At 47.2% G+C, this 26,811-nt stretch overlaps 1 protein-coding gene across 2 annotated transcripts; it reads right to left on the bottom strand.

Moving 5' to 3' along the window:
• Positions 1-26,601, bottom strand: LOC119466139 (uncharacterized). Of its 2 annotated transcripts, XM_037726630.2 has the most exons (6): positions 26,324-26,601; positions 18,343-18,477; positions 6,661-6,766; positions 5,160-5,293; positions 2,727-2,838; positions 1-1,494 (listed from the first exon to the last, which is right to left on the bottom strand). In XM_037726630.2, exons 2-6 carry the CDS (start codon positions 18,422-18,424, stop codon positions 1,284-1,286), a joined length of 645 nt encoding a protein of 214 aa, XP_037582558.1. In that variant the 5' UTR covers positions 18,425-18,477; positions 26,324-26,601; the 3' UTR covers positions 1-1,283. The 2 variants fall into 2 exon arrangements, with proteins under 2 accessions (XP_037582558.1, XP_037582559.1); XM_037726631.2 differs by lacking the exons at positions 18,343-18,477; positions 26,324-26,601 and adding an exon at positions 14,323-14,472.
• Positions 26,602-26,811: the final 210 nt, after the last annotated feature.

The following is a 26,811-nucleotide window of genomic DNA, read 5'->3' as shown; positions in this document are numbered from 1 at the left end:
TCAGATTAAATAACGACTCGTTTATTCCGGGTGAAATCCGCAACCGTTTCACGAGGTGGTGACAAACTCAACGGCAACACAGTGTGGTAGTGAATTGCGAATATATATATATATATATATATATATATATATATATATATATATGCATCTACGCAAGTGCGCAAGCAACGAGCTTTTTTAAAGAGAGAACAGTCATTCAAAAAGAGCAACATCAAAGCGCATAGTAATCGCTGAGTGACGCGGTGCCGGTGCCAGTGCACTGTAGCTATTACAATAACAAAAACAAAGTTAACTTGGCTACGAATGACATTTAAGACCAGTTGGGACGACAACGACAGCGACAGAATTCTTGAACTTGAGAAGCGCTTCTGAGAAATTTTACAGCGGAAATGATGTGGCTATGTAATGAAGGCACTGAGGCTTCAGAGGAATTAAAAAAAATGACTCGCCATGCCGACCCTGGGAAAGTGGGTGCCCAGGGAAGCGGCTGAAAACCACCACTACAATTGTTGAGGGGAGTATGCAATGCTTTACTGATTTAGAGCAATGGTAGTTATGGTAGTTTAGAGTAATGGTAGTGATGGGAGTAACGTTAATTTTGACAGCACGCTGCCGCCGGTCGTATTGCCGTTTCTTTATCCTTTTGCCTCTCCTCGTATTCACGCTACACACCGGGAGTCGTAACTATGCGTTGCCTACCAATAGCAGTGCTACAACAATTAAATCAGTTGCTAGGCTGGTTCTTTTATATACGAAAGGCTAGTGACGTCACTCCCCACGTCGCAAGCTGCCGTCGCCCCGGCAGCTTGCGCAACAGTAATCTTTACCGGGAAACGTATGCGAGGAGTGCTACGTGCTTCGCATTGTTATCGGGAGCGCCTTATCATCAATTATGTGGTTCAGATGCTTGTTTTTGTGCTTGTTCTTTATTGAAACGAATGCTGTTCTGTATGTTGCATGCGTGATTCCAAAGAATGCATGCCCTTTACGCTTTTCTTGCTGAGGGCTTGAAGCTTGCTCCAGGGTCAGTCCGGCATTATACTACCTCCGAGATCGGCCCACATTTTTGCCCACGCACGACGCCGCGAGAAATGCTGACCAACGAGAGGCTAACAGCATCGCTGTAAAAATCTAAATGCAGTGTTAACGCTGAAAGCGAAGCAGCTTCCACAGTGTTAGAGAGTTTCTGGCTACTTCGTCGCTCTCGTATAGCATTTGCTGCTGTGGTTGTTGCTGCTGCAGGAACTCAGATAGCCTCCTGCAATGCCAACTGTTTATCTACGCTAGTTGCTAATGTAACGCGCAAGAGTTAAGGTCGCTATGCCAAGCAAGAGAAACTGCGAAAGCAAGCGTGACCCCGCCGACGAGCTGCAGCCTTCGAGAGTGAGCAGGATATCTTGACCTTTCCCGAATGCCGCCTTAGCCGCCTTCTGGTTCATCGCGCAATCCGACGTGAATAACTCGTCGAAACACGCCAGCTCGGCCCGGAAAATCCTACAAATGAAAGAAACAAAGAAGACAAGACAATGTACCGCTGCCGGAAATATGGTGAAACATTCTGGCGCTTACACGTTCAATGTCACGCTTAAGAAAAAAAAAAGCTTTATGAGGTAGTTATTGAAATATGTGAAAAGTACAGAAACACTCTTATTTGGTAACCTTTTCACCTGAGCGAAGTTTGCTGCAAAGTAGCTGCACGAAATATGGTCAAACACAGTGGCATTTCTAGGTTCACTGTCACGCTTAAAAGAATGCTTTATGTCCTTCCCTTTAGAGTACGTGTGAAATACATAAGCGCTCTCGTTAGGCAAGTCCTTTACCTAATTGAATGAAATTTTCTCCGAGTTGTCGGAAAGTATATTGTGAAGCATTACGGCGCAAACAGGTGCCCTGTAAGGCTTAAGCGACAGAGCTACGCGTTTCCCTTTGATGTATATGTGAAATACAGAAATGGTTTTCTTACGTTGCGGCTTAACGTGAGTGAAATTTGTAGCGACGTTGCTCGAGCAAACAGGGTGAAGCGTTCTGGGCGCTTGTAGGTGCACAGTCGTGCTAAATATAAAGCTTTAGACCATGCTTTTTCAAATACGCGGGAAATACCGAAACGTTGCATTAGACAAGTTCTTTACATAACCGAGTGAACTTTGCGGCAATATTGGGTAGCATCGCTTTCATAGTGTCACGCTTAAAAGAAAGTGTTACGCTCTATAAGTATATATGAAATACAGAATTGCTCCCCTTAGGCAGCCGCTAACCTGAGTAACATTTGCTGGGGCTGAGCTGCAAAAATTATAGTGGAGCATCCTGGCGCTTACAGATGCACTCTGCCGTTTAAAAGAAAGCGTCAGGCTCTGCATTTTCAAATACGCACGGTGTACATAAACGCTTTCGTTAGGCAGCTCCTTAACTTGAATGTGACTCGTTCGATTTAAAAGGGGAACTTGAAGTCAGGTTCTTCTTGGAGGCAAATTATTTATTTACATTCGCAGGCAAATTACTAGAAGTGCCCAAAGTGGGAGATAAGAACTAAAAGTTGATCTGCACTATAGAAGAAGATAAGGCCGTTCTGCACAGTCCAGCACATATGCGGTATACGTCATCATTGACGGTACACACTCGGTTGATACAAGCGCATTAAAAAGAAGGGTGGTCAGAACACGAACGAGAGGCAAATATGGTCAAGACCTGATTTTATTTCGCAGGACACTGACTGCTAGGAAACTTACCTGCAGCCTAAGTTGGCAGGATCATTTTTATTGTCCTCCGGTGAAGCTCCGTTCTGGGCCTCGCAAATGCGAGACTTTTCAAAGTCTCGGCATTGAGAAGCTGTGAGGAAATCTGCAGCACAATCGCGAGAACGTAAAGGTAATATAGCAAACGAAATAGATCAATTTTGGTTCGAACGAAAAAAAAAAACACTTTGCAATTGGTGGAGCCGCATTCCGCTCGACGTCACTTGAGCCCGAGCTCACGACTGGCGAAACTGATAGCATGAACAATTGCGCATAGAAATCATGAATAGAAGTAGAAGTTGGTTATCAGAAAGCACATGAAAACGCGACACTGTCGCTAATTTCAAGAGAGGTCATTTTAACGGGATCCGTACGTACACCGATGCATCGACGGATCGCAACTGTGCCACTACCGCCGCATGAAATGTTGAGACAGCAACGCGTTGTCCAGGTGGGCTGTGGATGCAGGTTTTGGCTATATACCTCCGGCGCTGCAGGTACTCAAGAAAACGTAACAAATGAACACTCCGCGCAAATATACTGAGTGCCCCGGCTCACGTTATCGATCGAAGCTAACAACTTGAACAACGTAAAAAAAAATGGCAGTCTCGCCCGAAGGCGGGCCATTGAAGCGATAGCAACGCTGCGTATCAACGCTGCGTATCTCCACCAACGAAGTTTCCGGCGTTGCTGATCAATGCCGCACAAGATGACACCGAAAGAAGAGCGTCGGCGTGTGTCAGCGGCCAAAGGAAGGATTAGCCGACATTATTTTATCTGCACGTTTACCGTGCGTGCCGCTCAGACCACGATATCGCGATATAGACCACGATATAGACCGCGATATCAGGATGCACCACGACATCGTATTGCGCAGCAGAAATGCTGTGCGCGTGCGCACGATGCTTACGGCACCAGCGAACAAGCAAGCGGTGGCATATGGCCGAGCAAGTGTGAAAACTTCGCAACATATTGCCCATTTGTAGGCCTTACAACTCCTGATGAACACCAGTTTTGAGTTTGATAGGTTATACCTACAGTGGCATAGTGAGTCCGCTCAAACGCGACCATTCCTGCTCGAATGGGCACACGTGCTGACGAGCTACACGACTCTCTGAACACCTTGCGCGAGGCTAAACTTAGCTTTGCTTGCGTCGTCCGTGGCGCGACAACAGCGCCATCTCTGCACGTGACACATAAGTGATCGAGTGATGGTTCCTTTCCACTACACAGTACCAAAGTAATGCGCGTGGCTATTACCAGAGCATGGTAGTACGATTGCAAGGATATCAGCGATAATGCTTTAACATGTTTTTCGAATTCTGAGAGGCACGCCATTAGCTGGTAATCTCCTTATACAGGATCTAAAATTGTGAAACTGTGAGAAGTGTTTCAGAAGCATGTCTGAACTCCGAGAACACCATGTCAGAGAGCATGCGGTTAATGTTGAACATGTGACAAACAGTTATGCATATAGGAGTGATAATTAGGAATAAACCAGACTTTGCTGATCTCTTTTGAAAATGTTGAAGTAAGGTTCGGTGCTTGTTTATGAATGCAGTCTAGCCTCATCACTTTTGAAAATACAGATGTACTAGCAGTCTAAACCGCTGGTTTAGAGAAACGTTAAAGGGAACCTTGCGCAATTGTCGTTCAAACGATGTATCAATGATACACATCGATGTATGATACACATCGCGGCGAGTGTAAATACGTGCTTATGGGTAATCAGGAGTAGGCAGCATGAGTAAGACGTCCGGAAACGGGCACGTGACCTCAAGTGCCCTCGCCTAACACGCAGAAACCACACGCCACACTACCATACACGACGATGTACACGCCGCTTGCGTCAAACGATAAAGCATACAACAATAACCATTGAAACAAACGATGGTTATTGTTGGGACACTGATTTCACTTGATGATTCACTTCGCGTGTGTGGATACGTATTTCAATGCCAGAGTGGTTGCCGTCAGATTTTGGATTTCGGCTAATAAATAGTACATCAATGTGTTGGCTGCGTGTGCTAGTCCAGACTGCATGCAGATCGATATTCTAAAAAGCATAGCCAGGCTTCAGAAATATTTAGCTTCTTCAGAGATATCGCACCTTGTTAACACTTAATGTCGACTCCAGTACATGCATTTGCCGACAGCTATTGTGCTGAATGACTGACATGAGATGTAGGCGTGTTAAAGGTAAGGGCTACAATGAATGATTTACTTTGAGTTAAATGTTCAGTACATTCTATCTTCTCAGAATGCCGACAGCTTGAATAGATAGCTCGGTAAGTCTTGGTAAGGATGTAAGGAGCGATGTAAAAAGAGCGCTTCAGGGAAGAAATTGAGCCGAAACAAGCGTTGAGACACAAATTCCCAGGGCAAAGCTCGACGTGGGCCGGGAGAGATAACGGGAACATTTATCACCTTGAAATGCCTTGCGGTCGCAGATAAAGTCACGAAGGGCTTCGTATCCTTTCTCCTGGCGGCTGAAGTTGGATCTCACCGGCTCCGGGCACGAGGCTATCCTCTGGTGGCACGGATACTTGGCGGTCACGTTCCTGAATGAAAGCAAAGGACAGTTGACAAGAACTTTATTGAAAGGTCCTGAGGAAAAAAATATTGGGGGAGCCGAAGGCACCCCAATCAAGTTGGTGGCTCCGCCCATGATGGAACCGGGAGCTGGTGGCTCTCGGCGATGTCGCGGGCCCTCTGGACGGCCTGTAGTTGATGCGTGAAGTCCGCGCTTCGCAGTAGGGCGTCCCAGTTGGACTTGTCGTGAAGACCAGAGCCCGCGTTGAACGGGCACAGCCAGAGCATATGATCGAAAGAGCAGTATTCGTGCCCACATTTGGAGCACGATTGCGGGAAGTTGGAATCTATCCGATTGAGCGCTCTGGGGGTGAGGTACGATCTCGTCTATAAGAGCCTGAACGTGACAGACTGAGCCCTGTTTAACTTTGGGTGTGGGGGAGGGAATTTCCTCCTGCTCAGTCTGTAGTGCGATGTGATTTCGTTACAGGTGGTAAGAGGGTCTTTAGTGGAGCAATCCTGTGAGAGAGCTGGACCGTTAGCTCGGGCGCGGTTCGTGAATTCACGCGCTGGGCAGTGGGCCTGCTCGTTGGGGTTGCAGCCCGCTTGATTAACTACTCCTTTAACGTGGGCCGGGAACCAGGCGATGTGGTGACCTCCTGTCTCGAAGCAAAGGACAAGGAAACATCGTAATGAACAGCAGTGGTATCAGCGTGGCCACAGGTGGCTTTTCCAGTTAACACATTTCCCAACTGTTCGGCGTGGCCACAGGCCAGGCGTACGGCTCCTAGGCGAAACGCATTGCTGTTCCAGTTAGTTGCTAAAGGATGCAGCACAGAAGAACAATGAACTGGTAGAGCGATACATTTCTCGGTGCACTTTCCGTTCTGATTTCTCGAAGGTGGTACGCTGGACTCGTAGTTTCCAGAGAAAGGTTATGCTTACCAATTTCGAAATTACAACATACCACCCAGAACAATTGATTAAAAAGATAGTTTTTAGAATATTGCAAGTAATGGAGCCGATCTTCGTTATTTAAACAAAGCTGCAACTGACCCCGATACTATACTCGTTATGTCCAACATTCGTTATAGGTATGTGTTCTTTACAGGATCATATGGGCGAGAAACATTTTAAATTTACTTCGTTACATACGATAATTATTTATACCGACGAAGCACACCAGGGGGAAATAAATATCCCGGATGACACCCAAATGAACAAAACCTACGGGAAGAGGCAAAGAAAGATTATCTTTAAAAGCGCGGTATAAGTGCATTCGCCTCTTCGCCTCCACGCACTGAGACCGGCTTCACACGATATTCACTGACACAAGACGACAGCGCTGTTCCGGCTTTTCGCACCCTTAAAGCAACACGCCAGTGAACGTTCGTACCTGCAAGCTTTTTCGTAGTTTCCGTCAAAATTTCCCACCAAACTGCTACGATAACTTGCCAAGCACCGAGAGCCCACGTCTGCATAGCATTCTTCTGGTAGTGGTCCTGCGTTTGGGAAGGCAGAAAGAAAACAAATAAAAGTAATATTTTTGAAAAAGAACGTTGTACACAAGTATGAAGAATGAACGCCAAGCGACTAACACCGAGTGTCCCTAAATATAACAAAAGATCTACTGTAAACCTGACGCCTCCTTGTGAAAACAAAACTATTCGCCGTTAAAAGATCGACTTGCCTAGACGCGAGTACTACAAGACTCCAGGCATACGAGATCTACTCTACTTCTATCGGTGCGACGATTGACACAATTCGACAATTCGTCATATTGCATGCACTGTAGAAGGTGATGTCGCTAAGAAACATATATCGACACGCATGCTTCTTTATCTTTCTTCGGTCACTGCTTTTCACCGGCTAAGAAATGTTAAACGTTATCGCTCGACGCAGACTGCTTCGCTAGGTGACGACAGTGACGGCAGCGGTAATGACGACGCGCACTGTGCCCTGAGTGATGTATATTTTGAGGATTTTGCCAGTGCCAACGACAGTACTGAGGTCTGTCGGACAGTAGCGGACGATGACATGTATAGTTATTGGAATATCGCGCTTAGGTAGTCTATCGATGACTTCAGTCTACTTCAAGCAATAAAAAGGTTTTGAATCAGTTCATGTTGCCGCCGTTGGTTAATTCGACCTATCGGATAATTCGACAAAAAACTGGTGGTCCCGCAAGGGTCGAATTACAGGGATTCGACGGTTGCAGTAAGTAAGGCCACGTGCTTCACTTAAAGAGCCAGTCAAAAAGATTGTCGAAAACGGCGGGTTGCAAAATAGCACAGCACCGTTTGCGGCGTGCTTGAATGATTTCCGACAGTGGTCAGACATCGAGTAGCGGCGACCTTTTGAATTTCATAGTGTCCCAAGTTCTTATCGCGACGTCCGTCATGGGCTGGTGCCCCCAAGGTGACCTTAAAGCTTTCTTTGCAAACCCTCCCCGATTTTCCTGACCCTTGCTGCTGGCTGCTGTTCTATGTCTTGCCGTGTAGTTCATACCTTAAAAAACATCAGATACGATTACGATACTCCCCAATGCGAAATTTTAGCGCAGCTCTATAAGTTTTTTTTTCATTTGGCGATATATTCGCCGAAAGCCTGTCGTTGAGTCAGGGTATATATTGTGGCGTTCAAGGTAGGCAGATCTTCAATAGACAATGTTATCGACCTGACAACGTACATACAGCAACAAAATTGCCTCAAGCGCATATCAGTGGCGCTCTTTCTTGATGTGAAAGGGGCGTATGACAATGTCACACATGAAGCGATCCTTGAGCCATTGGAGACTGTCGGAATCGGTGGCCGTATGTTTCAATGGATCAGAGACTATTTGACCAGAAGGTCCTTCTATGTGCAGACCGAAAATGGCCCCTCTGCCAACTATTATACCTACGGCGGCGTCCCACAGGGCGCGGTATTGAGCCCTATTCTCTTTAACCTAGCTATGATTGGCCTTGCTGAACTATTACCCAAGACAATACACCTGTCGATCTACGCCGACGATATATGTATTTGGTCTTCTGCGGTGACTCGTCTTCAAGTGCGCGCAAGAATTCAGCGGGCAGCCACCATAACTTGTTCGTATCTCAGAAAACAAGGCCTTACTATGTCCATCGAAAAATGTGCGCTCATTGCGTTTACGCGCAAACCCATGACACCGTACCCTGTTTCCTTCAATGGCCAGGCTATTACATACCAGAAGTCTCACCACTTCTTAGGTGTGATTATTGACAGTAACCTTTCATGGAGCCCCCACTGCATCTACCTGAAGCGGAGACTAATTTCGATTATACATATAATGAAGTTCCTGTGTGGAAAAACTTGGGGAACGTCGGTGCGGTCCATGCTGCAGCTGTACAGAACACTGTTTCTGGGCTTTTTACGATACAGCTTACTGGTTTTAGCGAACACAAGCAAAACAAATATTCGTACCCTCCAAAGTTTGCAAGGCCAGGCTCTGCGGACGTGTCTTGGACTTCCACGATGCGCCTCGACTCATGCAACAATCGTGACTGCTAGAGACTACTTGATTACAACATACATTACGGTTGACAACCTCAGAGCACACATTCGACACCCGTGTCGCGTACCTTGTCATCACACTGCTGCTTTGCCGGCACAAAGACCTCAGGCCACGTTTTCGAAACTTGTTGCGACACATCGAGGCTGCCTTCCATCGGGATTTACACCAGTAGCAAGACCACTGTCACCCCCGTGGTGTCTACAACAGCCACAAGTACACCTCACGATTCCGGGAATTACGAAAAAGCTCCGTCATTCCACGGTAGCTCTACGACAGTTGACATTGTCATTGCTTAACGATGCATATGAACTAAGAACGCAGGTTTACACCGATGGATCTGTCTCAGCCACCAGCTCCACAGGCGCTTTTATCATCCCGACCTTACAAGTCACAAGGAAGTTCAAAGTGTCCCACATAACGACTTCTACGGCAACAGAACTTGCCGCCCTACGTGCTGCTGTTAATTACATCGCAGAAACACCACCTCGAAAGTGGGTCATTTTTTGTGACTCCAAGGCAGCCCTTCAGAGTCTGCAGTCAGCATTACGACGCAAGACACATGAACAACTGGTGTTTGAGACCAGAGAGGTTCTCCATCAAGCCCTCATGAACGGACATGACATCATCTTTCAATGGCTGCCGGGGCACTGTGGCATCGTCGGTAATGACCTTGCTGATGATGCCGCCCGGTCAGCCCATAAGGAAACCCTGACTGTTCCTATACCCTTATCAAGGACAGACGCAGCGAGGGGTCTTCGTTTACTCGCTCAAACCGAGACAGAAACATCGTGGAGCAGCCCGATTTTTACGAACTGTCATCTCCACCGGCTGGATCCTACACTGAGGCTACAAATTCTATCGAACTTACCCCGCCGTGATGCAACTTTACTTTGCCGCCTGTGGTTAGGTGTGGCTTTTACGAAAGCATACTCATTCCTTCTGGGCATGTCCGACACACCAATCTGTGACTCGTGCAACTGTGAGGAGACGGTGGAACACGTGTTGTGTTTTTGTCATCTTTATGAGACCGAACGCGACATTCTCCGGAGTGTGTTAAACAAATTAGACAGGAGACCGTTTTCAGAGACAAAGATTCTTGGACCGCGGCCCCACGCGTCGCAGGCACAAGCGACGCGGGCATTGTTAAAATTCATGAAGTCGACTGGCCTCAGTGACCGACTGTGAAGTGTTGGACAACCGCACGTGTTCATACTGCGAGTACTTTCTTCCTCTCTCTCCTTTCTTTTCATCCCTGTAATCCCCTTCCCCCGTGTAGGGTAGCAAACCGGACGTGCGTCTGGTTGACCTCCCTGCCTTTCCTTTCTTCTTTTTCCTCCTCCTCCTCCTTGGCGATATATTGGCTGGCGCGGACAATCCGTCTCGTGCGACACGTTGCAAACGGAGCGAATTGTGAGGCGCGACTGCTTCGCTAATTGGGAGATCGTGAGAAGAAGCGGGGGGGGGGGGGGGGGTGACGCGTTGGCGCGGGTCACAGCAGCCGCCGCAGGCAGACCTCCGCTCACACAGACTACGCGCTACTCTGGCGCCATCTCGTAGCCATCGTCGCCGCAAAGCCCGTCTTGCGCGGCACTACCCTTTTCTTTTCACGCTTTCGCCATACCCTCCTCCTCCGCTATCCTACTCGCGCTATCTTCGCTATCGCCGTCTTTCATTTCCCGCTGCGCTCCACGTTCGATTTCATCCTTCGCTGTGCTCGTTCGCTCGGTTACGAGGTACGACGCCGACGCCGACACTAGCCGCAGAAACGGGCGCCTAAGAGCTGCGCTTAAAAAAAAAGAATTACGTGCTCGGTGATGGGGATCAGAGCTCGGTGCCCCAGCAGAACAGCCGCAATGCTCCAACCATTAAGCCGCAATCGCTTTGTTTTCGTTATTGATTAGGCCACAATCGCACGTATAAGTACTTCTATCGTGCAAACGCAAACTAGTATGCGAGATGACCGCCGCGTCCGTCACATCGCGTAGCTAGGGTGTGCGAGAGCGCATGCGCGTGCGCCAGTTTCCTTTACGCCAAACACGCGGGAATGAAATGGACAATTTTATAGCCACTTGATTCACACTACATTTCCGCGTAAGTTACGTGGCTTGTTTTTATTTTAGTTCTCTCCTCATTGTTGTTAGGGCTTTTTTCTCTTGCATGTTTCCCGCTAAAAAACGTTCCTGCATATTCTGTGGTGTCCACGATATTGCAGTTTTGTAAAAGCTGCATATCGGCTCTGCCCTTCAAACCCAATGTGGCTTTGAGAGGCCTATCTTGTATTGGTGCGGATGAAACTCTGATGTTATTAAAGTATTATTACTATTATTATTATTATTATTATCATTATTATTATTAACCGGTTCACGAAAGCTTCGTTTCAAATGGATACCAACATGTCCATTGGATCTGCGCAATTTACATTATACACGAACCCCAAGAGCACGCCCTTCTGAAAGACGCAAGGCTACTTAGGAGCCAGGATGACAGAGCTCTCCGCGACCGCCTTTACAAGAGTTTGTTTTGACTGACGAGAGGAATTAGCGCAAGAAAAAAAAAAAAAAGACGCGCACACAGGAAGTCGGAGTGTGCAAATACACGGAACTTTTGAATAAGAATAACGAATCGAGTAGTGTCCTATTTGATCTTCGAATCGAAAATTAACTATTCGTAAATACAAAGTCTTGTCGAATGTTTTCCGAACGATTCAGAACGTCGAATGTGCGCAATGAAACATAAAATTTGAGCAAATGTACAATAAGTTGCATCACCGCGGGGAATAGTATGGGCATAAAACACGAAAACTTGCGTAATGGCGCAGGTTACGTCACTCAGGGAGCCAGACTTTACCTGCTGTACAGCGATGATTCGCTCTCTCCGAATAGTCCGGCGCATGCGAAGAAACTACTTGTTTTCTCCTAATGCCCCTTTTGCGCTTTCAATAAAGAACACTTCATAACGTGCAATGTAATGACAGAAACTTGCCAACAAAATAGGTACTAGGATGCGATTACCGTTTGATAATAATTGTGCAAACGGCTGTTCATTATTCGAAAACTACAACGCAAATGTATTCGACATTAAATTGTAGATTCGCTTTTGGCACTATTCGATTCGTGTTCAATTTGGTCTGAAAAATTACTATTCTCACATTCCTAACAGGAAGGGGAGACTAGCACAATGGCGCTCCCCCTCATCAACAGTTAGCCCTTATTAATGGTATCTACTAACCCGATACCGTAGTGACGCTCGTTGTGAAGGAGACAGAACGCTTCCAGTTAACGGTTGGTCGCTCTGCTGCGTCGATCGCATTTCAAAGCGTTTATGTACACTTAGCAAACGGTCAGGATCCGGTCACTGACGGTACGCTCCCGCCTTACTGAATGCCGCTGGCCAACCAGAACAACGCCTCCTGGATAGCAGGCCTGTGCACTCTGCTTTATGACGTCATGCTATTTGGACCGAGATTTCCACTGTCAAGCCCGGTGTGACGATAGCGGTGACGTCAAAACACCGCGGTTTACTCGGGAGAATCCCCATTAGATTCTGTGGCAGTCGGGCCAGGTAGCATGGCGTCATGGATCGGAGTGCGCAGGTCTTGTGCTATCTATAGACGGTTTCATGCTCGCGATAACAGCAGCCAGCGTGCCGCCCCAAAGAAACTTCCGGTCACGTATCTTATCAGCCTGCTATGTTTTAACGCCTGGCTGCTTCTTTGCCAGTTACATTTAGCAGCTACGTCAGTGGGCAAAACCGGAAGCCGTGCAGGGCCGATGTTTGTAATCAGTGAAAAGGTCTATAGGAGACATTGACCAGACACACGCCGCTTCATACAGACTGGAATCAAGCCTGGCCCTTCCACCTAGCGTTCACGCGAGATCGGCAGTCATGTTTCGGTCGGATAGGCCCACTCGACCTGCTAATATAGAAACGTGAATTTGTGGCTATTTCGTGCAGCGTTTTGAAATGTAGCAGACAAGAGTGTCTGAAAAGACGTGTTCTCTTGCAAGTCATGGTCTTTCCTAAACAAATTCTCAGCCGCCTTTCCGTACCAATTTAGCGCTCCCATTTGCACAAAATTTCTATATACATTAGTCGAGTTGAGGTTCATTTGTTCATGTAAAAAGAAAAGTAAGCGGACATTAAATCTCGCAGTTTGAAAAGTTGAGCATAAAAACTGTCCAAATCGCGCGGAAATACATCGGCATTCGCGGCCTCAGTCAGACGTCATCGCTGCTGGCGCTTGCATGGGCACGAAATTAACCACACAAAGCTAAAACACTGCATACCACATGCATCAAACATATGACAACTAGAACACCTTTATTCCTGACCACAGAAAGTGCATTCGTTCCAAAAATGCTATAAAATATTTTCAGCTATAACTAATTAGTATTTATTTATTTATTTCTTTATTATTTATTTATTAGTATACGCATAACTGAGCTGTTCGAAATTGTGAAAATTTGCTCCGACGTGTCAAAAAGCGCTGTAGGATCCGCCTAGCGCTAATTTCCCTGCGTTTAAACAAACAGTCTGAGGCATCAAACTTATTCAGCGTATGAAAAATGATGCGTCTTTGGGATCAAAGACGGGTAAGTTTGGACGCCACGTTTCTTTTTAATGAGAAGCATTTTTCCCGCCGAACGAATTAGAATAAAGGTTTTCTTAAATAATTGACCAATTCAGACTGATTTACTGTTTGTATTTATTACCGCTTTAGGCCGAGTTGGTACGCGCTATTAATTACATTCAATTAGGGACTCAATTATATGTTATCGCAAAAGATACCAGGTATTCCACACAAACTATGACATCGTTGGAATACATGCACAAGCGATTGCATTTCGCTGGCCCGCGAACAATGAAATGGAGACGTAATCTGATACATTCGCTTCAGGAAAGGAACGCGATAACATCTCACGCACGCAGGCAGCACCGCAAAATAAAGAAGGGGCGGGTTAGGTCAGCACCACCTAGATAGCACAAGGCCTGTTCACTCCGATCCATGACGTCATGCTACTAGCTTTATTATTATTATTATTATTATTATTATTATTATTATTATTATTATTATTATTATTATTATTATTATTTAAACGTATATAAAACCAAAATAGACACAGAGGCAAAGAGAAGTGGAAGTGTGTTAGCAAATGCCTCCCGAAAGGGACACAACGTCCACCCGCTCGAAGAAGAGAGAAACAACAGAAAAAAAAGAGAAAGAAAAACTGAGAAAGAGCGGATGATGAAACACCACAACACTTAACATCGGACATGCAGTACGAGCACTACACGCTAGGACGAGTTTAGTCTCGTAGCTGGCAAGTACAGCCCCGTGACCCTCGCACTGAGGTAAGCTGGACTTGTCGGAAGTAAATCGTTCAGCGCAGTTCGAGAGAGACCAAAACTGCTTGTGGAACTCTCTCAGTATTTCCCAGCAGTATAGAACAACAACTGTCGATAGTTGTCGACACGAAGCGAGCGAAAAGAAAGCATAACAATAGCCATGATACGAAGCGAAGATACCTTCACCCGATGCCGAAGTTACTTCCAGGAGTAATCCGAGGACGAAGAGCAGCACTACGCGATGAAGAAACAATGCCATTGCACTACGTATTCGCACAACCACCGTCTGCCGCTGTCGCTTGGTTCGGCACGCATCACCTCGCCTTTGTGAGCGCGAATGATAACGCAGCCGTAGAAGGTGCCGGTTATCGCTTATCTGGCTTAAACATATTGCGCAACATCGTGAAGGGGCGCTCAAGTTCACGGCCCACTTATGGCGGACGTTTTCCACGGCTTCGTTCACGTGTTACTACGCCCACCGATATGCGGTTATCGCGCACTTCCAATCAAGTGCGGAATAATTTAGGGGTTAAGTTTCACGCCCAAAAACCACAATCTGGTTATGAGATGCCTAAGTGCTAAGGGTTGCACGTTCAAGAGCCCCAGGTGGTCAAAGATTAATCCGGAGCCCTCCACTACGGCGTGCCTCATAATTAGAACTGGTTTTGGCACGTAAAATCTCAGGAAAAAGAAGAAGTAGTGCTAAGGATGGGCGCGGGAGAAATGCGTCATTTCGGATCGCCAGGCCTTCAAAATATGGCGCATAATGTTCAGAAACGTCCTTGTAAGATTACTTGTTATATAAAAAAGAATTCGGCAAAAACACTTAAGACTACTTACGTGTGGGATGCGAAAGAATTACAGTCCCTTTGGTGAAACCTTGAGTCAGCCAGATGGCTGCGACGTGACGTGGGCAATCACGCACGCACTAGGTCAACCAGAACCGTGGAGCCGCCGTGGTGTCGGGAAGCGTACTCGACTCGCAAGCTGGAGGCCCGGGTTCGATTCCACCCCACACCAAAATGTACCAAATTTATTTTCAAAGCCATTATGTTACGTTGTTTACAGGAATCTCCCTGGGAAAAACGACGTCAATCCGAGCGTTTTCGACTTGTTTCACTCTTTTTGCCGTCGGCCATTTTTGGCACCTTTGTTCGGTCACGCCGACGACGACGCCGGATATTCGCGTAATGGGACATACTACGCCCACAGTTTCCTTTGTAGCAATTGCTGCGATTGGGTGGATGTCTCATTCTCTGTGGTTGAGTAATTAGACTCGACACGTGAGAGCATCGTGCTTGCGTATTCAATGACTCTCTCGGCTGAGTCTTGCCACTGCACGAGCACAGCGCCTAGACCTACTTTGCTAGCGTTCGTATGTATCATGGTAGGAGCGTCCTCGTCAAAGTAAGCCAGTACAGGAGGCGTTTGCAGGCGTGTCAGAAATCATTAAACGTCGTGTGTTCTTGGCCCCATACGAAGGCAACGTCTTCTCTTGTGAGGCGCGTTAACGGCAAAGCTACATGTGAAAAATTGGCAATACATCTTCGGTAATATGCACAGACACACAGGAAACGCCCCACTGCCTTCTTATCTGTTGGCGTTCGAAACATTGTGACGGCCGTGATCTTGCCGGGGTCAGGGCGGACACCATGATGACTCACAACATGACCTGAGAATTCGAGTGCCTCGAAACCAAATTGACATTTTTCTGCTTTCAGTTTTAGGCCGGCGGACCGTATCGTTTGTAAAACAGTCAGCGGCCACTTTAGGTGTTCCTTGAACGTTTCCAAAAAAAAAAAAACAACTATGACATCGTCAAAGTATGCTAGACATGTCTGTCGCTTCAGGCCTGACAGAACCGTATCCAAGAGTCGCTGAAAAGTTGCTGGAGTATGAGCATAAACCGAACGGCAGGACCTTGAATTCGTAAAGCCCGTCAGGCGTTACGAGAGAAGTATTTTCTCTGTCTGTCTTGTCGACGTCGATTTGCCAATAGCCACTTTTAGACCGCAGCTCTTAAGCGCCAGTTCGTGCGACGAGCGGCGGTGGCGTAACTGAGCGAACAAGCACAGCGAAAGATGAAAGCGAACGCGGAACGCAGCGAGGAATGAAAGACGCCAAGAAGAAAGCGGAGAGTAAAGCGGAGTGGAGGGTGCAGCGCAACCAGCGCAACCAGCGCAACCAGGCGGCGTAAGCGGAGGATAGTATGGCTATGGCAAAAGGGTGAGAAGGAAGACGGAGTGCCGACGGCGACCACGCATGCGGTACAGTGTACTAGAAGACTTTAGAACACTACATGCGGCCAGCGCGAAAACAAAGCGCTGGCGTGGGCTTCGGACCCAATGCGCATGCGCTACATCGCTTGCGGCGGCGCCGCCGCTGCTAGAGAAAGCGCCCCGCTTGCCCGTGTTCACGCTTTCTTTCTGAACAATGAGCGACGCAACCCGTGGAAATGCTTGGTCTGCCGCTGCTGCTAAACGAGCTGCACGAGCAGAGGCTCAGCGCCGCCGCCGAGAGCACCCTGTCGTTCAGAACCAAATTATTTGCCATAATATATCGCCAATTCAAAACACCTAAAGAGCTGCGCTTGAAATTCGCATTAGGGAGTATCGTAATCTTCGGTGAATATTATTAAATGCGAGGCATTTCTTGGCGAACATTTGCCACTTAATATTTATCTACCTAGCCGTCTACGCCTACGTCTGAACTATGGTGGGAAGGCTGACAATAAGTTTAGCATGCTAATCGATTTGATTCAATGAGATAATTTTGGATTGCCAAGCAAGCTTTTCTGTGGCTGAACCCAATAATAGAGGCTCCAAAAGATAGAATTACAGGCTCCGATAAATCTAGGCCAATATTGCGAAGCGGGATTTCCAGTAGTCTCTTCCTTATTGCAGAAAAACGCCTACAAGACAACAAGAAATGGTCTATCGTCCCCGCTTCGCCACAGAATGAGCATAATTGTGAGGGGACCAGACCAGACCTGTGTAAGTAAAAGTTTAACGTAGGGATACGGCAGCGCAGCCTCGTGATGACCACTTCAATTTTCCGGCTTTGGCAAAAATCTCTGTGCCAAGGGTATAGAAGATGTCTGTAATCCAAAGAATTAGAGCAGAGCCTGACACTGCCTGCATAATGACACTCCTGCGAAATCTAGCAGCAGTGACATGAGCAGTCAAAGGACAATACGGAAAAATTAGTCCGGTTATCGATGACTTGGCTAGAGAATCTGCTATTTCATTTATAATAAGTCCTTTATGGTCAGGCACCCAAATTAAACGCAAACTTCTCAAATAACCAGGTACCAATGAATGAAACGTCCTCAATACGCGAGAGTCACAAGAAGCAGTGAGGGATGAGCACAATGATAATGAATCAGTGACTATCACGGCAGACGTAATTGATGGGTCTAATTTGCGTAGCGCCAGCACCACCGCCATGAATTCGGCTAAAAAGATGGGTATAAAATCTGGCAGCCGAAGAGAAGATGTCCAATCGAGAATAGGGGAAAATATACCAACACCTGTGGCAATAACGATGTTTGTTTGTAGGCTCTGCAGATGATCTTGTAATAGACCATCTAGAATGCTATGTGGAAGTAATTTTGAATTATTAGGAAAGATGTCATCGAATTGAATATTAGTGGTAACAGATCTGTCGGGAATCGGAAGTACATCACAGATGCGCACGTCCGAAGGGCCAAGTAACCATGGACGTCGTCTTCTCTTCTGCAACGCGCGAGAACTTCGTCTTTCTCTACGTGCCGTATATTGGATGTGGCAATATAATTGACGCTCATTGCAAGGCCCTCTATGACTGTAGACATGACAAGGCTCTCTATCATTCTCTCCAGTAAATCTCTATCAGTTACTACCGTGAAGTTATTCTTTGGGGGCAAACTTTAATCCCAAAGTACGTTGAACGCTCAAGTACCGCTGGTGAGACTCAAAAAGCGAGCTAAAAAGAAGTACAAAAAAAAGCTACAAAGGAAGAAATCTGTTGGGTTTTCAATGGTATAAGCTTTGAGTATACTTGAAAATGGAGATTTGTCCGGCCTTAGAGATGCCAGGAAGTTGGTAAGTACGGCAAGTTCCTCTAACTTCTGTAGAGTGGCTATACACGTATATCATCTAATTCGCAGCACTCCTTTCGCAATCAAAGCGTCCTCCGCAATTGGTTCTGAAACGCACTTACGTTGTTTGGATGAAACCAGGTGTAAGAAGCCGAGCAGGAATGCCCCCAGAACTACCGTCGTAGAGAACTTGCGTGCTGCCATGTTCTTCTGTGGAGTAGCCCCAGCCGAGTCAAGCCAAGCCGCTCGTCAGGCCTCTGCCGTCAGGAAGATTGAATCAGTGTGAGAAATGAGTCTAGGTAAAATTTATGTGTTTTAGGAATCGGTATTTCCAAATAAAATTAAAACTAAATTAAAAAGCGATATGGGACCTCCAGCGCGTAGTTAAAGTACGCACTCCCACTGGACGAGAAAAGCTACTCAGCAGTTTTAAAGAAAGAATGAAATACGCTGATTAAATGTAACCGATCAGAACAGAGCGCGCAATGTTAGCACAGAGAGCAAAACGCTGAGAATACGCGGGAATTCACTTCCTCCATTGAAACAAGAGAGCGCTCCGGCTATTTGTAGCCTTGGTACCTCCTGCCGCATATTCACCTATTTATAACTACAGTGGCACTTATAATAAAGCTTGATTGATTTGTAGCTCATTGATGTATGCATCAACAGCGGGTGAACGAAAAAAGCCTCAGCTCAGAGAGAAGGGTCTTCGCCTGGCCAAGACAAGTCTGACGAAGTCGAGACTTGTCGACGAAAAGTTGTCTTCGAAGAGAAGTCGGACGTTTCTTTTTCAGACGTACTTGGTCGGACGAAGACGAAAATTATACAAGGACAATATTATTCATGTTGCGTTTTTTAAAGACATTGGTACAAGTTTCCATTAGGTTAGCGAAAAAAAAAAGCATTTCATAATGCTGCCAAAGTCATTTCATAATGATATATTCGTAATGTTTCCAAATGTTACGACCCTTCGCCATTCTACGCTCGTGGTTACGTTCCATCTATATAAGGCAATTACAAAACCGAAGACGACGACGTCGGACTTTAAAGACGAAGAAGCTTGTCCTTGATTTTAAATTTTTACACCGTATTTACGCAGAGCTGGTCTGGCACCATCACCGAATTGCTCATGGAAAGATGAGAAAATACATAATATTCTTCAGTGACAGGGATTTTCTATAGTTCGTACAGTTTTAGGAAACAATAAAAAATTTGAAAAAAGAAGGTCGTTCGCCTTCTTGAATTAGATCTAGGTGTTCAAAATTTATTGCCTCCAGGGGATTCGACTCTTTAGCGCAATGATGGGAAGGTTTGCACTGAAATCCAGGATTTTCTTGCCGGGTTAATTAAACTTAGAAAATAAATTGAAAGCTTAAGGCTTCATTTTCTTTCCACCATATTTAGCTGGGTAGCTGTATTTTTGGTTTCTTTTATACCTTCATTCTCATAAAATCATTATTTAAAATTCATTCCTTGATTATAACCTGCCTGTTCTCAAGTTTTATTTTATTGTATTTACCATTTTTTTCTTATTTTGCTTTGAGCTACTCGGTTCTTGGCCAATCTCCCAGAGTGGGTAAGTGTCGACTAAAACAGACTCTACATCTTCGTCGAACGAAGACGAGTCCGTTTATCATAAGGCTGGATCGGGGCAGAGGCATGCCTTGCTCGACTACTGCTGATCAATTCTGACTTCGACTTTCCCGTGAAATCTTCGTCTTGTTTGGCCTTGGGCATGTAGACTGCCGAAAAAAAAATTCGACTTCGGAATACACGAGCGCAAGCAACGAAGCCGCTGGAAGCCGAAGACATGGAAAGCATGCGCAAGAATGAAGTTTCGAACGGAACTACAACTACAATAAGCACATTCATATGGGAGGGTGCACATCCCAAACACAACAGTTTTTAAAACTAAAGTTTCTTGCCGGACTTTTCTGACCGTGTCTGATGCCTGCTGTTGCTGTTTAGCCGTTTAGCTTGCAATTAAAGAAATAAGACTGAATAACGTGCCCGATGGAAGAGTCAAATCTTGGTCACCCTGCGCAGCAGTCAGTTGTTCATACCATTAGGTCACAATGTATGTATTTTTTTTTCATTCATGAAAGTTATTTCAAGCACGCATGACTCCTGCGGGAAACAAACAGATAAACGAGCAAAGAAGTCTCTCCTAGTTGCACGGCGACGAAGACGCATACAAAGAGCACCGTTGAGTTCCTCTTCATTCTTGAAACGCGCTACTCAGGTTGAGGCCAATCTTCACAAGAAACACTCTAATGGTGGTAAGTATAAGCACCTTCCCCATACAGAATACGAATCTGGACGAAATTCTATTTGTTCGTATAGATATTTCAGTTGGACGATCACATGAATAAAACGATTCGCTGATGAAATTATAGGTTCGGCATTTCGATCCAACATGCGTGTTTTCCACAGGCTATGCATTCCAATGAGTAGAAACATGTAAAAGGGTACATTGTCACAACCATTTGGCACCAGATATCGCACAGTATAGGGTTTCAAATCAAAGTCTTTGTGAAGAGTTCGTTGAAGCACATCCCTAAATAATATAGCATCCCTGCAGCCTGTAACAAAATGTTCAATTGCTTCAGGTGCATCACACAAGCGACAATGAATGGAAGTCTTGAAAATGTCTCTTGTACGTACTGAAGTCCTGACAGGCAAGGTGTCAGAATGTAATTTAAAAAAGAACTAGCTCTTTGAGAGCTAGTAGGCGCTCATGGCATTATGTAAGTTTGCCGCGTGTGTCACATTGCGTAGCACATTGCGTGTCACATGCGCGCGCGTCAGTTTCCTTCGCGACAAACACGTGGGAATGAAATGGACAAATTTACAGCATTTCATTTCCGAATTCATGAAAGCTTTGCTTCACACACATTCCAAGATGTGCGTTGGATCTGCGTATAGTTTAAACGTTCTTTGCATCTTCGTTCGAGTTTTATACTGCTTCTGCCACTGTCTTGCACGCCGCATCGGGGGGAGGTTGAGAACGTGTGTAATGTACATGTACATGGCAGGAGCGCGGGAGACTTCGGGGGCGTCGAACTTCGGGGGCGTCGCAACAATGCCCTCTCGAATTCCCTGGCCGTCGACCCAATGTCCTCTGGACGGCTGTAACTAGGCTTGAGCCCGTTCGTCCGCAACAGTTGCCGACGAACTGTAAAATATATTAATAATATAAATAGCCAAGGGAGCGTCGTGAAGTTGGCGGAGGACCGTAGAACGCAGGTGTGATGGAATGACGAGCACAAGATCAGGGCCATGGTGATATAAATTGCGGTGGTATAATGTCCCCTTGTTGAGGAGAAACATACGGAGAGAGGCGTCGCCAGACGTTGACTCCAGACGGCCGATGAGGGCTCGTATTGAAGGATCGCGACGTCGCTCGTTGCTAATTTGAAGCAACTGGGCCACAGAGAAATCGGAAGCGATGGCGTCCGTATTGGGCGGTTCGTCGACGGGGTAGCGGGACAAACAATCGACATCCTGGTGCAAGCGTCCCGTCTTATATACCATGGAGAAGGTATATTCTTGCAGGCGTAAAGCCCAGCGAGTGAGTCGTCCCGTCTGGTCCTTGAGAAAGGATAGCCAGCAGAGAGCGTGGTGATCAGTGATGACACAGAATGGGCGTCCGTACAAGCACGAAACTTCACAACAGCCCAAACAAGAGCGAGGCACTCGCGCTCTGTGATTCAATAATTGCGCTCGGCGGGTGATAGAAGTCGGCTGGCATAGGCTACAACGCGATCATGTCCACGCTGACATTGTACTAACACTGCGCCTATGCCGTGACCACTGGCATCAGTTCGAACTTCCGTTGAGGCAGACGGGACAAAGTGGGCCAGGATTGGAGGCGTGGTAAGGAGAGTAGTGAGCTGTGAAAAAGATGCGGCATGGGCAGGACCTCAAGAAAACGGGACGTCATTCTTCAAGAGGTCGGTAAGCGGACGTGCGATGGTCGCAAAATCTTTTACAAAGCGTCGGAAATAAAAGCACAGCCCTAAGAAACTACGAACGTCCTTGGTAGACTTCCGAACAGGAAAGTTCGTAACGGCTCAAAATTTGTCGAATCAGGTCGTACGCCTCTGGTATCCCCGAGGTGTCCGAGGACGGTGATTTGGCGGCGAGTGAAGTGACATTTTGACGAGTACAACTGGAGACCGGCCGAGCGGAACACGTCAAGAATCGCTGAAAGACGGTCTAGATACGTGTCGAATGTGGGCGAATAAACGATGACGTCGTCCAGATAGCACTAACAGGTGGACCACTTGAACCCCTGAAGCAAAGAGTCCATCACTCGTTCGAAGGTGGCGGACGCGTTACAGAAACCGAAAGGCATCACCTTGAACTGATAAAGACCGTCAGTGGTAACAAATGCAGTCTTCCCTCGGTCCATGTCGTCGACGGATATCTGCCAGTAGTCGGACCATAAGTCGATAGAAGAAGAATAGGGGGCACCGTAGAGGCAGTCTAGAGCGTCATCAATGCGTGGCAAAGGGTAAACGTCTTTTTTGTGATTTTGTTCAGGTGGCGATAATCTACACCAAAGCGCCATGTTCCACCCTTCTTTTTGACAAGTACGACAGGAGAAGCCCAGGGACTACAGGAAGGCTCAATAATGTCCTTTTCAAGCATCCTTTTTTACTTTCTGTTGGATAACAGCTCGTTCCGACGCAGAGGCACGATATGGACGTTGGTGCATAGGGTTCGCATCGCCAGTATTTATGCGATAAGTCACGACGGACGTTTGACCTAAAGGTTGATTGTCAAAGTAAAAAAAAATGTCGCGATAGCCTTCAAGAACGCGGCAAAGAGCTTCAGCTTGAGCAGGTGTAAGGTCAGAGGAAATCATCTTCTCAATGTCGACGTCAATACCGTGGGATGACGTCACGGTATGGGCTGAGCTGTAGCAATCTTCGACTGCGAATGGTTCGACCTCATCATCTTGCAAAGCGCTAATTATAGCCAGTGAAATCCCCTGAGGCAGAACTTGCGCGGTTAGCGCGAAATTGACAAGGGGAAGGCAGGTGCGGTTGCCAGTAATTGTCAGCACAGTGTGCAGCACGGTAATACCATGTGTAAGTATAACGGCCGGAATTGGTGCAGCCTTCAGGTACAGCTGGTGAGGACAACAAGTCGACGTGTGTCACAGAGTGAGGCGGCAGGCGAATAAAATCCATGCAGCTCAAACGGCTTGGAGGCGGCTCCACAGGGTCGGCAAGAAGAGGCAAGTCAAGGCGAAGTGAGCTGGCCGAACAGTCGATGAGGGCAGAATGACTGGCGAGGAAATCCTCAGCGAGAATGAGTTCGTGAGGGCAATGCTCGATGACGGTGAAGAGAACGACGCTGTGTCTCTCAGCAATGGTGATTCGGGCAGAGCACATGCCAACACTAGCGACAGTCCCTCCGTCGGCGACTGGTACAGCTCGGTTCGGGGCAGGCGTGAGAACTTTCTTGAGCCGACGGCGAAGAGCAGCACTCATTATGGACACATGCGCCCCGGTGCCAATCAAAGCGCACACAGGAACATTGTCGACGAGAACGCTCAAAAGATTCTTGTTCGTTGGTAAGGTGAAGCGAGGATTTCCTGCCAATGTCGTCATTGCAGCTTCACCTCAAGAAGCTGCACTGTCTAGTTTTCTAGTCGGGGTGTGGCGAGTAGGTCGGAGAAGGAGCACGGCGTGACGGGGGCGAACGAGATTGACGGCGGGAGGGAGAAGGCGAGCGGGAGTAACGGGGTCGTGTCAGAGGTGTCGCTGGGTCAGATGATGGGTCGGGCATAGAAGGAGCAAAGGAAAAGGACGCGCTAGAGGAACAGCGCGTCGGAGAAGTCCAACGGCTGCGGCAGTGGCGAGCGATATGTCCAGTGCGGCGGCAGGTAAAACAGATCGGTTTGTAGTCCACGGTTCGCCATTCGGACGGGATGCGTTGTCCATAAGAGGAGTAAGAAGATCGGGGTGGATACGTGCCGTGAGAAAGAGGTTCCGAGCGCACGAAACGAACGGAGTGCAGGCCGACGTTGGACAACTCTTGACGGACGACTGCCCGGATCAAGGAGATCGTCGACGGAGAATGATAAGGTGACGGGAATGAAGGGGCCGCCTGGTTGTGCTGCTTCGACCTCTACGACGAATGATGCGGTTTAGGTTGTCACACCGCGAAGGCTGGTGGAAGAGGTCGTCACAGGATGACGTAGCAGCTGTGCGGGGAAGTCCCGTGGTGTGCTGGGATACCCGGCGGCTTTTAGCATGCTCGAGACGGCGGCACTCCTTGAGAATCGTATCGATGCTGGTGACGCTCGTAAACACCAGTAAATTGATGGCGTCGTCAGCAATGCCATTGAGGACGTGATTAACCTTATGGTCCTCCGACAAGTTCGGGTCAGCCTTGAAACAAAGGTCCAAGACGTCGAGAATGTACGGCACGTAGGACTCGGTCGACGTCTGTACACGTGTGGCCAGGGCTTTCTTGCATTGCATTGACTTGGCGACCGAACGGATTGCCAAAAAGGTCACGGAGCTTCTCTTTGAAGAGATCCCAGAAAGAGATCTCCTCTTCGTGAGTCTGGAACCATGCCCGTGGAGCTCCATCGAGGTAGAAAAGAACGTTGACAAGCATAACAGTCGGATCCCACATGTGACTGGTGCTTACATGTTCGTATAAGCCGAGCCAGTCGTCAACATGAGGACTGCCTACTCCGGTGAAAACACCAGGATCCCGAGGGGGGGAAACGGTGACGTAGGTCGGAGCTGCAGGCGGAGACGCTTGCGTAGATGAAGTGCCGGCAGCAGGAGCCGATGTTTCAGTGGCGCCGTTGCGACTGCTGCAAAGCTCCATGACGGGTAGGGGGAACGTCCGCACTTCCACCAAATAATGTTACGTGTAACTGATGCCAAAGGCTATTTACGCTTCATTTACAGGGAAGATAGCGGAGGCCAAATATATCAAGCGGGAACCCGTCGTCTTCCGTCTCCTCAGTGTAGCCACAGTGTGGCGGCAGCTGTTCCGTATCAATATATTCAATTAAGCGTTTTGTCGTAAAAGCGTAACCGCGAACAAAACAAACATGAACTTGATGCCCAATTGCGTTACTAATGCTTTTGCTTGAAACTTCTGCGTTGTTATCTCTCATACAAGGCGTTTCAGCGGCGACTGTCTCTGGTTATTGAAGACAGGCGATTCGATACGAAATGAGAATTTTTGCCAAGATTTATGTCTGTGGTACGCCGCAGAACTTATGCTACAATCACATGTGCAGTCGTAACAGACAAAGTTTTATAATAAACTTTTAAAGGAAATAACATTATTGTGCACGCTGTGCTTGCATAATGAAATCAGCCAGTGCGCGAAGCGTAAGCATCGGTAAGTATTGCTTCCACCGGTCTGGGAAATACGGACTCAAATTGCACAATAAAACCCATTGCTGTCCCAGGCAACAATTTTCGGTACTACATTTTTTCACAGAGTAGAAACTTGTTAACTGGACCAAGAGTGCATTTTATCGGGTACATTGACTCATACGTCTCTAAACTAGTGCTAGGCGGAGAATTTCTAGCGAATTGTATTGCTCTGCCTATTAGCTGACTTCAATTCTGCAATAGAAATGTGCCCTAACGTGAATTATTTCTTTAAATATAATTAGTAAAAATTACGACCATGCTGGTGATATATCACAGGAATATTTATATCATTGCAACGCATGCTCTCTAAGGTTATGAAATAAATGTAATTACTCAAAATATTGATCATATTTGCGATATATCGATGGAAACTGAATGGGCGACAATGCCCGCCCAGCTTTCAGGGCGCTCGAATAAGTCCATAAATAAATATCGCACAAATCTTGCCGAGCAACTCTGATTGTTTTCTTGCCAATATCTTACTTTTTAATAACCTAAGTCATCCCCGAAACACGGGGAATTTATTAGCTGAAGGTTAATGCATGGTTTTCTCGTTTTTTCTGTTTCTTCCCCCTCCCCCCCCCCCCCTTTTTTTTTTGTTAGCGCAGTTATCTTGCCTTGGGCGGTGCCGTACTCGCCCATTTCTCCGATTTCACGAAAGTTGCAAGTTGTCCAGCTGACTTACCTCTTAAGCTGCCTTTCGCTGTCCAGTACACACACACTTCCGCAGACGTTTCTTCTTTCGATGCTGGCCACCAGGTGAATTCGGGGGGGTAAAGAAAATCTTCACGACAACAGACGCGAGAAGAACCGTGCGCAGGAGCACCCCAATGGCAGCCCCGCGTAGTATCACGTCAAGCTCAACACCAGGGACACGTGCTCTACATCAACTGAGCCCTCGACCCAGACTCGGTGCGGTCGTAAAAGCGCGCGCGCACCCACCCTCTCGAGCGGCCCCGTATCGATCCCAGACAGTCTGCCTGCCGCCTTGTAGCCGCGACGCGATCTCTCCTCCTCCGCAGCTGTTGCGTGGGGGAGAGAAAGAGAGCGTATGTGGCTGCACTTACACGCGGATACCTCGTTCCGGAAGTTCCTGCCACCGCGGGACCTTGAGAACCACTGCGCACGAAGCAGGGTACGGCACGGTTTGGGTTCGGCCGCGGAGTTTCCAAC

This window comes from Dermacentor silvarum, chromosome 10, assembly GCF_013339745.2.
Source record: "Dermacentor silvarum isolate Dsil-2018 chromosome 10, BIME_Dsil_1.4, whole genome shotgun sequence".
NCBI lineage: Eukaryota > Metazoa > Arthropoda > Arachnida > Ixodida > Ixodidae > Dermacentor > Dermacentor silvarum.
This window is presented reverse-complemented; position numbering and strand designations above follow the sequence as displayed.